This window comes from Arachis duranensis, chromosome 7 (genome assembly GCF_000817695.3).
Source record: "Arachis duranensis cultivar V14167 chromosome 7, aradu.V14167.gnm2.J7QH, whole genome shotgun sequence".
Lineage (NCBI taxonomy): Eukaryota > Viridiplantae > Streptophyta > Magnoliopsida > Fabales > Fabaceae > Arachis > Arachis duranensis.
This window is the reverse complement of record NC_029778.3, coordinates 2,576,909-2,590,347: the sequence shown is the minus strand read 5'-3', so window position 1 is coordinate 2,590,347 and position 13,439 is coordinate 2,576,909. Positions and strand designations below refer to the sequence as shown.

The 13,439-nt window shown below is 27.3% G+C and overlaps 2 protein-coding genes across 2 annotated transcripts; one reads left to right on the top strand and one right to left on the bottom strand.

Moving 5' to 3' along the window:
* The first annotated feature begins 8,122 nt into the window (after positions 1-8,122).
* Positions 8,123-8,990, top strand: LOC107496321 (uncharacterized). The gene has a single exon (XM_016117550.3). It carries the CDS (start codon positions 8,179-8,181, stop codon positions 8,809-8,811), a length of 633 nt encoding a protein of 210 aa, XP_015973036.1. The 5' UTR covers positions 8,123-8,178; the 3' UTR covers positions 8,812-8,990.
* A 2,039-nt stretch (positions 8,991-11,029) lies between these two features.
* LOC107496357 (ribonuclease 3-like protein 2) lies at positions 11,030-13,439 on the bottom strand. The gene is made up of 4 exons (XM_016117590.3): positions 13,006-13,439; positions 12,753-12,905; positions 11,550-11,926; positions 11,030-11,405 (listed from the first exon to the last, which is right to left on the bottom strand). The coding sequence occupies exons 1-4, from the start codon at positions 13,321-13,323 to the stop codon at positions 11,231-11,233; spliced, it is 1,023 nt and encodes a 340-aa protein (XP_015973076.1). The 5' UTR covers positions 13,324-13,439; the 3' UTR covers positions 11,030-11,230.

Sequence of the window (13,439 nt, the reverse complement as noted above, 5' to 3'; positions counted from 1 at the left end):
CTTAAAATAAACACTTTTAGAATTAAAAATTCAAATACAAAATAACTTATTTATAAGTTACTTCTAACATAAATATTTATTGTCTAAATTATTTTTTCAAAAATTTTATTAACGTATTTATTCAAACCGAGCCTAATTGCTTTACTATGATTTTTTTTTTCATTATTCATTATAATAAGCAATTCAACATCACCATCAAATTATTTTCTACAAGTCCCAAAAACACCCATGTAACTTGGACTTGGAGAAGAAGAAAAGAATAATGCGTTGTGAAAAATACACGTCAATATGTTCAAACTCACTAGATAGAGCAATGGTTAATTATTGGTTATTATTCATATAATAAATTTATGTGGACCTAAAATAATGTCGTAGTGATGATAGTGTATGGCCATGTACATGAATTGTGATCACAAATGAGTGGCAACCTATAACTCACGGAAGTACCACCAAATTAAATATTAAATAACAATTTAAATTTAAAATATTTTAGGCAATTTATTTAACTATATATATTTTTTCTTTTGAATAAGTAAAAAATATAAAAAAATTATTTTTATCAATATAATAATATATAATTAAATATACAATACGTGTAATTTTGTATTTATTGTATGAAAATTAAGTCCTTACAATAAGATTAATAAGAAAAACTACAATTTAGTCTTACCCCCTCCCCCGCTTTCGAAATTATAGAGATAAAAAATTTGCATACTTTTTACAAATGTATTTAAAAATCATTTTCCTACCGTATAAATTTTATAATTTTATGCTAATTGAATTTTTTTTGACCATTTTTGTCTATTTAAAAATTAAAGAAAGAATAAAAATATAAAAACCAAATTTTATTCTGATTTTTAATATTTTTTGAATAATTGTCCACATATATTTTAAAAAACTAATTCATAATTATAGAAAAAGTAATACATTTTATCAAATAAAATTAATCTTAAAAAAAACTCAATATCCTCGTATTCTTTATTAAGTAAAAATACTGTATTTTTTATCAACTAAATAAATTCTAATTTTTTATTTTTTATATTATTCATGAATTATCTAAAATATCGAAATCTATTGTTTTCAGTTCAATCTGATCAAATCAAAATAAATTTTAGAAATAGAATTTTAAACATGTATATATCACATATTTGATCTCATTTATATAAATTTGGTCATTTTATCTTATTTTTTAATTAATTAGAATATAATTAATATTTGAATTTGAATATTTAACTAATAATTCGATCATTTGGTAGCCCCAAAATTCTTGGGACCGAGAGTGGTGATTCCATTTATCGACCGAATTATTGTGGGACAATTGGGCTGGACTTAAGTTCGCAATATATATTTTATATTAATAATTTATTATTTTTATAATAAAAAAGAATTAAATAACATAATTTTATCATATTCATTTAAAAATCGTAAATTTAAGTTTTTCTATCTTATAAAAAAAACCCCGAAAATGGAGGGCCTGAAACTTGGTGAAAAAAAATCTGATTAGAAATGGTGATGTGTTTGACCCCACACGAAGCAGAGAGTTGAGTGATCTATCGTCAACTCCACGTGATGTGTGCGTCGTACAATTTGCGTGCTATCAATATCATTGGGCCCAAATTATAACCAAAAACATAAGTAAAAAAAAAAGAAATAATTAACATGTGTTAGTTGAGAGATAAATTCATTCGATCCCTTAAGTAAAGATTAGAAGCTTAAATTTATCTTATATATACAAAAATTAATTAACAATAAACTCTTAAATAAAACATAAATCTATGATAAAAAATATCATAAACAAAAAAAAAATAAAGTAAAAAATATGATAATAATTAATTTTTTTATTTTACTTTAGCACAATACGAAAGAATTTAGTCATCGAATTATAATTTAAATTGTATAATCTTTTTATATTCATTTAAAAATTATTGATTCAAATTTCACTCCTAATTTAAAAGAAAAAAATATGAGAGAATTTAAATTATAGCAAAATAATATCTATAGTTAATTCTTCTAAGTACATAAATACTTTTAATTAACGATATTTTGAGCTTAAATTTCGAAAATGTTAAAAAATTTCATTTCTTAATTAATTTTATATAATATCAATCAAGTCATATTAGGTTAATTAAATATTTTTTAATAATAATAATAATTCAATTGAGACAATAAAATATTTTCGTGAAATGTTAAATTATAATACATTATATTTTTATACATAATAGCTTATAGCTGATTAATATTTTATTTTTTATATACAAGTAACATTATTATATTTAGATATATTAAAAATAAATTGAATATAATTTTACTGTAAATAAATTTAATACTAGTTTATTCAAATTTTGAATGTTCTAAAAATAAATTATTTGATAATATATATATATATTATATTATATCACGAATATCAATAATTGATTTAATGATTATTTTTAATGCATATAAAAAAAGTTTATTTAAATATTGTGTTAGCTCATAAGCATATAAATTTAAGGGACCATTCCGTTTAAAACGTCTTTTTTAAAGATATTTTTTAATAATTAAAATTTAACACATATAATTGATTAAATCGTATTAATTTTGTCAAAATTAGGTTAGACAAATTAATTTGAGCAAAAAATAGTGAATCAAATTTTAAATTGGTCTAAATTAATATTATTTTTTATAAAAAATTACTACAATACTCTTAGTATAGAAAATGATTAAAATACTCCTAAAATGTAGGATTTTTAAAATTAATATGTATAATAGAAATATTTTAGTCATTTTTTATAATAGGATATTGTAGTCATTTTCTATAAAAAAATAAAATTAATTTATACCACATTCAATATTTGATTTACTATTTTTTCGGTTAAATTAATTTGTCTAGCCTAATTTTGACAAAAATAATATGATTTAATCGATTATATATATTAAATTTTAATTATTAAAAAAGAACTATTTTAAACGTATTTTTTTGAGTGACTCCCATTTAATATTAGTGCTATTTTGAATAGAATGGGAATGAAAATGGCATGGACGACAATGATAGATGATGTTTCAATGTTTCATGGGGTGGAGAATGAGAAGGAAACAAGAACCATGGAAATTAATTAATTAATTAATTAAAATAAAAAGGATTCAGGATTCGGAATCAACAGAAGGATCATTCCTTTTGTAAGAAACCCACACCTTTGTCTGCTCTCTCACACTGATTGCATCTTCTTTATGTCTATTTATTTATTTATTTATTTGTTGCCATCAATCTAAATGCAACTTGAACTATTTCTAGGATTGGCCAATCAATTCAAGAAAGCTCAAAAAGAAAAATACATAATGATTTAGTCAAAAAAGACGACCTTTCCTTGTATGTAGTGAATCCAAATTTGAATGGAATTACCGGATTAGAATATTAATTAGATGCTCAAGTTCCATCACCAAACTCCACTAAAATAAAATAAAGATTAAAGTATTTTTTTATTTTAAAGTTTATTAAAATTTTTAAAAATATTTTTAAATTATATTTTGTTTTAATTTTATTTTTAAATTTTTTTATTTGTATTAAATATATTTCTGACAGTTATATTTTAATTTAAGACTAATTTAATAATAATGCATGATAATTATATCTGATTTATTTATGTTAATTTTTTTATGAAATTATTGTTGAATTAGTGCTAAATGTTTTGAAAATTTGATAGTCATGGTATATTTAATTTTATTCAAAAATTTTTGAGATAAAATTGAAACAAAATAAAATTTAGGAATATTTTTAAATTTTTTAACAAATTTTAAGAACAAAAATATATTTTATCCTAAAATAAATAATAGAGACTAGTTTTTAGTATATAAAATAAATATAAATAAATATTTAAGCATATGTTGTGATATAAAGAAAAATCATTTTCGCATTTACTATCTTAGTAATTCTAATATAATTTGCTAAATAAAAGAGGAACGTTCATACATAGTAGAAAAATTAAGTGATTCGGTTAGGAGATAATAAAAATTAATCAACAATCAGTTAAAAAATATACATTTAAAAACACTATAACATCTAAAATTTAAGCTAGTTAGTTAATTATAATAATTAATAAATACTAATTAAATAAGTTTTAACTATTTTTGATTAATTCTTTTTTTGTTATTAAATATTTTTATATAAAAAATATGTACTATGATTTCTAAATATTTGAAGTTGAAAATTGAGGATTTAATTAATTAATTGGGCCATCCACCATTGTCTAATCTAATTCAATATGCATGTAGCCGTAGTTAATGGGTCCATGCATTTTGATTTAATGGCCGGAAAATGGGAGAGGGAAGTTTAATTGAATTCAACTCCTATTAAAATTAATATTACAATTTTCAATATTTAAATAAAATAATAGAATTGAACTTATTTACAAAACAATACAAAATTAATTTTATATTCCAAACGCTCTCTATATTTTACTAGTATTCTTCTTTAGCAGCCAAACTCCAACCTTTTACAAATGGCAGCCACCACTTTATATAATTTCCATAAAATTATAAATAGTAATTCTTAATAAATAAGATTATCCCGAGATGAATTTCTAATTCATATGTGAATTAATATTTAATAAATACCAGTAAGGTGCTACTTTACTTTATAATTAAGCTATTATTTTAGGGCTAATGAGTTATAGTTCAAATGACATAATCTCTTCATACTCAATTAAAAAATTATGAGTTTGAGTCTCCTATCTTTGGTATAAAAAAAAAAATACTTTTTTAGGGATGGTTTATTTTGATATTTTCTAACTACGAAGAAAATGATATTCCACGGTAGAACACTAGAACTAATAATTATTTATTTATTTATTTATTTTTTGGAGAGTTTAAAATATGAAAACAGTTTGTGAAAAATGACAACAGCCAAAGAAGTTTCGTAGCAGTTTCATATAAAAGGCCAAGTAATAGTTTCTATACACTAAAGTTAAGGGCCGTGATAATTCCACATTGACCAAAAATAGTTTCTACACTTTTTAGTATTAATAGTCAAAATGATTTTTTAAAAATGATTTATTTGTGAATTTGATTTTCAAAAGATCAAACACTTAAGTTTAAGTTATAATAGTAAACTAAATTGGTCTTTTCGCTAATTAAATAATAATTTGTCAAAATAATTATATTTCGTACATCATTTAACTAATGAAAAGATTAATCTAATTCACAGTTGTATCTTTCAAAAATTAATTTTAAAAATTTGAGCTTTTAAAAACTAAATTAATTTTTATCCATATTTGATATTCTTGATTCTCGATGCATGTAGTTATGAACATAGACTCTTGAGTTGAGGGAGCGACCAAATGTTAATTTAAGAAAATAAAAAGTGGATAATGATGCATTTGGCAACATATAGAACCATAATCAGATATTGACTTCTTTGGAATATACCTTAAAGTTTTGAAGTTTAAAAGGTTGTGATAAGAAAATTCTTGGGATATGCAAATGAGAAGTCTAGTCCTTTAGATCATTCTTTACTTAATGTCCTAAAACTGAAAAATATATTATTATTATTTATTTTCCACGGTATCTTCCATTTCAATTCTCGATAGGTTAAGAATTAATCTGCCGTTGTACTGAACTCTATTTAAGGATTTGTTATTGACCAATAGGTTGTTGCATACAGAAGACGGAATTCGAACATCCGACACTTGTTTAAACAGACTAGTAAGTTAACCACTAGACCAACCTAACTTGGTTTTATTATTATTATTATTATTATTATTATTGTTATTATTATTATTATACACTTATGGAAAATACACTTCAGTTCTTTTTGGTCATGACACTTTATTCAAGTTATGGGTTGGTTTCTTTTTTTTTTTGGACTGGAGTTATGGGTTGGTTAGGGATCTTTGGGCTTTAGATTATTGGGCCTTATTAGGGTAGGGAAAACCCAGATTAAACTTAGAATCTTAACAAAGATGTAAGTGGGCTGAAAAAGTGGATTGGTGGACTCATAATTGGGCTGGATAGACATTCAATGGGCCCAAAATCAAAAGATGTTAGTCCTACCTTGAACTAAGTTTGAGCATCATTATACAAAAAAAAAGTTTGGGTATCATGACCAAAATAAAAAAAGGTTTTGACTTTTGAGCATTGAACCAAAAAACTTTTTTTTAAGAAATTTATTTTATTTATTAAAAAAATGGCATTATATACAAAAAAAAAAAATGGCATTAACATTTTTTAGGGAGATTAGTGTTCTTGTTATATACTACAATATAAGAGTGCTTATTATTTAATATTATATTTACCAAAAAAAGTATAACAATATTGAATCTTACATAAACTTTGAGAAGTCAATATTTTCATCTTTACAAATAAAGGACATAAATGACTTTTTTTTTTCTTAAAAAGAAAAAAGTGTTCAAATAGGGTTTACCTTCTTCCCTTTGGATTTTTTCATATGAAGGAGCACCAATAAAATTAGAAGGCAATGGAGGAATATACATATACTTTCACCGACCTTATCATGCAAGCTCCAATCAATGAATAAAATAATAAATATTTCTCATGCATGTTCAATTGTCCCTTTCTTTTTATCTCATACACCAATAACCAATGTGGCTACTTTCAAAGTTCTTCATATTGCAAAACCTATGATAATGTTTATCTTTTTGTCCCAATCTTTTGCCCTAACTTAATATTCCCTTGCTCCTTTCAATGTGGTCCTTATAATAAGATGCAATACTTAACCAGCTCCTAAGCAGAATAAAGTGAACAAAAACAAAATGCATGCCACATATAATGCTTGCGTGATTCATTTTTCTAACACTCAAAAAACTTTGGTTAAAAAAAAAAAATAAAGAAAACTAGGTTTAATTACTGGGCTGTATTGAAAAACTAGGTTTGATTATCCTATTGATCTTTATAGTTTTATTAAATTTTTAATTAGATTATTATATATATTTTTTCTAAAAAATATATAATACTTAATTATAAATTTGGTAAAATTATAAATAATTAAATCGAAAAACTATCACGTAACAAAAATATGAAAATCTTTTGCAACATAATTATTTAGACTTTAGAGAACAAAAACTTTATTTTGTATCTTGCAACAATTAGTGATCATTTTGTTAAAGAAAGTGCAGCCTTTAATTTTTTTTGTATTCAAATAAATAATTAACCAGAGATATATTTCATTATTATATTCTCAAGTTCAATAACATGAAACTTGTAACACTGAACTACCTCGCTGCCTATTAATTAGGTTAGAACATGAAAATCAACTTTATTCCATGACCCATGTAAGTAGAAAATTTCTTATGTCCTCATAGAGCAAATAAATGGTTAATTTTTTTTATATTAAAAAAATTTTAATGTAATATTTAATTATTGGATTTTATAGTGTTTTTTAAAATTGTGAGATACGTTCCTTTTAGATTGACAATATAAAGAAGTATATTGTCAATTTAAAAGGACGTATTGTACTATTTTCACAATTTTAAAAAATACTATAAAATTCAATAATTGAGTATTACACTAAAATTATACCAATATGTAAAAAAATAAACACAAATAAATATGTTTAATTTGCATCATTTATTTTGTTAAATTGGAATTAGTTTTTATTTTATCGAAATTTAAATTAAAAATAATAATAAATTTATTATATCGATGTGAACGACAATTAATTAATTAGAATTAGAACACGAATATTAATAAAATAAATATAAACCTATATTAATTAGAAAATAAATCTTTTCAATTTTTTTTAACTGAGAAAGGAAAATATGATCTTTAATTTTTTAATATTTTTTTTCTTATGTTTTTTCTTAATTTCACCTATAAAATATATATCGAATGATTACATTTTAACTTCTTAAGTGAGGAAAAAAAATTAAGCGGAATTGCACTGCTAATTAGATAAATAACAAAAATTTAATACGATTAAAAGATAAAAGTAGCAAAAATTACTAAAACCAGTGGTAATTCACCATCCATAATTTTTTTTTCAATTGATGTTGTTTGTTGTCAAAATGTCAATTACATAAAAAATGTGTCAAGAGTTTTCTCAGAATATCCAAACACACCCACAAAGGTGTTTGTTATTTTGTCTCAGTGAACACATATACATATAAGGAATGCAAACGACAACTTCCACCATTTGTGTCTCTTCTTCCTTCCCCTCATTCATTCCCACATTCATTCATATATAAATATATGTCCAAAACCCTTCAATTCAATGCTTTTTTCCACCACTTATTCCCTCTAGAACCTTTTATTCTCTGCCACTATTTTCTCACATTCACCAAAACAAATCAAACCATGATCAAAGAGTTTATGAAATCTCAAGTTATGGTTCTCATTGTTCTTGCTCTTCTTCTTGCAATCACACCCTTGTTACCTTCTTCTCTTAGACCTACCTTTTTGTACTTCATCTTCAATGTTCTCATCATTGCACTTGGAGCTGAAGCTGGTCTTCTTTCTGCTTTTTCTAAGCCTATAGAAGACAGAAAGCAGCCACCCCAAGAAGCAGCCATAGCTGAAAAAAGGGAAGCTTCAAGCATTGTTGTTATTAATGGAAGTGATGTCTCAGAACATGAGGAAAAGAAGCATAGTATGGTTGTTGATAAGTGTGTGATTAATAATAATAGTGAAGTAGATAAGGTTAAAGAGTACATAGGAGAAGCTGATGAAGAAGTCATGGTCATGGAGATTGAGGAGGAGGAATTTGAAATGGAAGAAGAGATTGCTGGTGTTAATGGCCAAGAGCTCTTTGCAAAAGCTGAGGCCTTCATTGGAAACTTCTATAAGCAGCTGAAGATGCAAAGAGAAGAATCTTTGGTTTATTAGGCTGTGTTTGGTTAGTGTCTTAAAATGTAAATACAGAAGTAATGTCCTTAGTTTTTTTCGGACAAAAAATTGAACAAGTTTTTCGTTTAAGACGGACATATTTTACTTGTTTCTGTACATGTTTCTTTCTCTAAATAGATTTGTATCTTTCGATATTTATATATTTCTATTCTAAGACAGTAAGACGATATAATTGTATTATCTTAATAGATTTAGATGATATCATTATCCATGCAACTTTAACTTCTAACCAAAATTATCCAACATTTTGAATCAAATCAACCACTTTTTAACACAAGTTATTCCCACAAAGTTTAAGCAATCAATTCAATCATATAAAGCTAGTTTATGTGTGTGTTAACTTCTTAATTAAACTTCAATATTAATATTAGTCAATTTAACATAAATTTGGTTAAATTTAAGAGTGATTTTGACATCACTAATTGTACTTTAGGACCCCCCTTACCAAAATTACATAATATATTACAAAAAGCTTGTTGGAGAAAGCAAATGGATGCATATTATTCAGTGTTATCCAGAAGAATATCTAAAAAGTGTTACTTCAAGCCAAACAATAATGCTTTATAGACTATAGAGGCAGCTGCATATAAAGTAAAAGAGATGATGGGTTAACTTTGACAGAGAGGTCATGCCTTATCTTGATTATACACCTGTCAAGAATCATTCAGTTCAAAATCCATTTTTATCAGTATCAATATTATGATTATGAACACTGTTGTTGACTCAAATTGATGGCATTTCCATTTATGTTAACCTTAAACTAAGAATAATCTGTTGGGGATCCATGTTTTGTCTGAATTTAAGTAGTAAAAACATTAGTTCAAGACATTTTTTCTTGCTTGATTTTTTCCTTCTTTATGTATACATAGACAAGTGAGGATCAAATGACACTGATTAAATTTCAGTAAAGTTATATATTTCATAATTTTTCTTATAGAATATATATTTTATCAATTTAATTATTGAAGCACAATAATATATAATGAAAATTATCTATAACAAATTCAACAAATATAATTTCTCTTTTTCTTTTGGCAAAACTCATATTACACTACATAAAATTAGATTAGAACCACTTAGTAAATTCAGTGGAGATATTATGCACTCTTTTCCTTAAATTCACCTACCCTTTTCTAAGCTGATGTTAATATATAATCTCTTACAAGTAATAAGAATGCAGATTTCATTCTCTCTTAATTAAAATATATAAAGGTATTGCGTACACATCATATTTTGGTGGTGCTTGTTGAAAATTGAAAAATTATATATATGTTGGTGTTTTCTTAGGGATCAGTAGCCTAGAGTGCTCACTCAGAATTTCATTTTTATAAGATAATTATTCTTAGTTTTTAAATATTTTTTCTTTCTCATAATTAAGGCTGATGTTGTCTCTTTTAGCTTTTGATTTGTGTGATGGCAAAGTCATCAATCAAAATCAAAATTAAGATATTATTTTGCATTTATTTTGGAACTATGAAATTCCATTATTGTTTTGATATGTGGCCTTCGTGTGAAGTGAGAGGAGAGGGGTCCATACATGAAGAGGATGCTTGTGTTATTGTTTTATGGTTTATTCCCACCAATAATATTCTTCAACACCCCCATATGCTAGAGGCTATCAAGGATCTTAGAAATTCGATTGAACTCTTAAAATATTTCGATCTTACGATTTTGAATGACTTAATCGATTCTTAAAAAGTTCTACTAGATCAGATAATTTTACAATTTAAATCTTGTTACAATTTTATACTTTACATGTTTAATTTCCTCTTTCGATTTTATGTAAAATCTAGATTTTCTTTACCTTACTTAGATTTCATAACCTACTCTGGCATGTTATTGTAAGAAGTATTTTCCACCATTCAACTATCCAAACAATTTAAACCATTAAATTTCTTTGAGCTCCATTCCAAACCAATGAAAACCATACCATGAACAAGTGAAGGTCAAAGCTTTTATGCTCAAGATTGAAATTTTGATCCTTCCCATCAAACATGTGTAACTGTGCAGTTCAAATACTCAATCTGTGTTTGCAGAGTAATCAGTAGTAGGAGTCTACAGACACAGTGAGATAGAATGACAAAAATGAGTGTAGTGTGCAGGCAAAAAGAACAGGTACTTGCGTGTAAAGAGAGAATTCTTGTTTGCAAGCAAAGTCCACTGAGTAATCTTGTATTCTAGTAAGCACAATGAACAAAATTTCTGTCACAAAAATATGCATGGAATTGCTTATCATTAGACTAAGAAAACCTTCAGTTACGGTCAATTAGTTCTCATTTAGTTAAATGTACAAAATTGCTGTAACATAATGTGCATGAAGAGAAGGGCATCATACAACCCTTCAATTTATAATGAATTTTAGGTTAACACTTTACACATTTCATATTGTGATCTAGATTCAAAGATGATTACATTCTTGTAAGGCTTGAATCATTAGAGAAGCTGCAGAGTTTTCTGCGTCCCTCACTCGCGTCCTTCTCTCGCCTGTCATCTGGAATGTACCTTCTGTTGTTGTTACCTGAACAGAGCAGACAAATATCCTTTGATGTGGTTGACCTTCAGTGTTTGTGATGCTGTGAACCATTGCAGAGGATCAAGAAGTTAGTTTACAAGGAAGAAGCAAAGTTTGACATATACAACTCCATTGATAGAACAAAATAAAATTAACAAGACCGAAATCAGAAGAAAAGATAATGCATCCTTATGATCTTACATACCTAAAAACTGGTTTTGACCATTTTTTCTTCCCACAAAGTTCGTTTAACTCATGTTTTGCAAATTCAATCTCAAAGGAACCATCCACTCCAGCAGAAAATTCAAGCATACTAGTATTTGCCGGGAATGAATTTGCTATCTTATCCAAGGCAAGCTTGGCAGCATCGAGCTTTGCAATGTCCTTCTGATCGGATGAAGCCGACGTCACAAATTGTCCATCGACATAGACACTAGCAATGGTTTTGCCATCATTCCTCCAGTACTTGATGTCGACCTGTTTCCCGTTCTTTTGGCAGAGTTCATAGAGCATTGTAACTGGTTGGGGTTGTTGTGAGACGATGTCTGGTGTGACTAATGGCTCCAGAAGACCTCTAATTATCTTCAAACAATAACAATTAATTCTCCACAGAATAACCACAAAAACAATGATTATGTCAAATATACAAACAAATGTATCAGCCAAAACAAAGCAGTTCCTTAATATGGCTTCCTGACCTAGATGAAAGATCGTAAATTCAAACAGCTTGTAGTAACTAACTTATAAATGTAATAATAAAATCCCGAAAACCAATGCAGCTACTGATCTGTCCAATGGAATGAAATAATAAAAGAGTAGACTCCCATTTTCGACCATGAAGATTTGAGCACAGACAATTCTAACCATAGATGTAAATTAACTTGATATGCATCAAAGGTTGGATTAGTATGACAAAACTACTCAAAACATTCGACAAAACTCCCTAATAAACTACTAATTTTGGATAATTTTGTTGAACTAACCCAATCTTTGACAAGTATTAAGTTAGTTTAAATCTTTCATGGTTAGAAATGATAGTTTATTTAGTAATAGAAACTAAATTTCTTCCATTGTAAAGTGTAAATTAATCACACATCGATTGTAAATTAATGCAGATATTCAATGGCTAGATTGATGAAATGAATCAAATCATAAGAAGTTATTCAACAGTACAAGTCAGCAATGCGCAATTTGTTCCAAGATCTATATATAAACCATAAAACCAAGGTCAAAGGGGAATCCCTAGCAACATGTTTGTTCTATCCAAAAAGATCCAAGGTAGATTGAATAGGAACATTTCTATTCTATTATATCCTATTCGAACCAAACAAAATGCGGAACAGAATTGCTACTGCAGAACAACTACATAGTAATTTGTGATTTAAACAGCTTGTACAGTGATTCATACCAGCCAAAATTTTTGAATGTCGAAATCAACGTCCACATACACCGCACCAGCCACAGACTCCAAAATATCAGCAAGAACCTTAGGAGCTTTCACTGATCCACCATGAGCAACCAAATCGCCTTCTTCAGCTACAGCTTCGGCAAACTCTTGAATCTACATTATACAAGAAACCACTAACCACATCAAAATCATTACAACACAGTAATATATGTATATAACATGAAGCTAGTGCATGCAATGCGCTGGATCGGACCTTAGGAAGGAGAGTGGGAGAGCGGTGCCGGAGGAAGCTTTGGAGGCGGTGGCGGACGCAGAGGCGGGCGAGGCGGTCGGTGGAGACGTTGGCGGCGCGGAGGAGGGAGAGGTGGTAGGGTTGGAGGGAGGGGTAAGCGAGGAAGAGGTGGTTGGAGAGTGAGAGTGACAAAGCGATGTCGCCGAGGAACTCAAGGCGTTCGAAATTTTGGTATTGGTGGAATGAAGAGTGGGTTAGGGCGTCTTCTAGAAGCTTCCTGTTTCGGAAAGTGTGGCCTATTATGGTTTCTACTGCTTCCACGTTCACTTCCACATTCATCTTTAACACACTCTTTGCTTCACTTGCCTCTCAGGGAGAAGAAGAAGGAGAAGAAGGAGAAGCAGAAGCAGACACGGAAACGGAAACGGAAACGTAACTACGGATGATGAGTTATT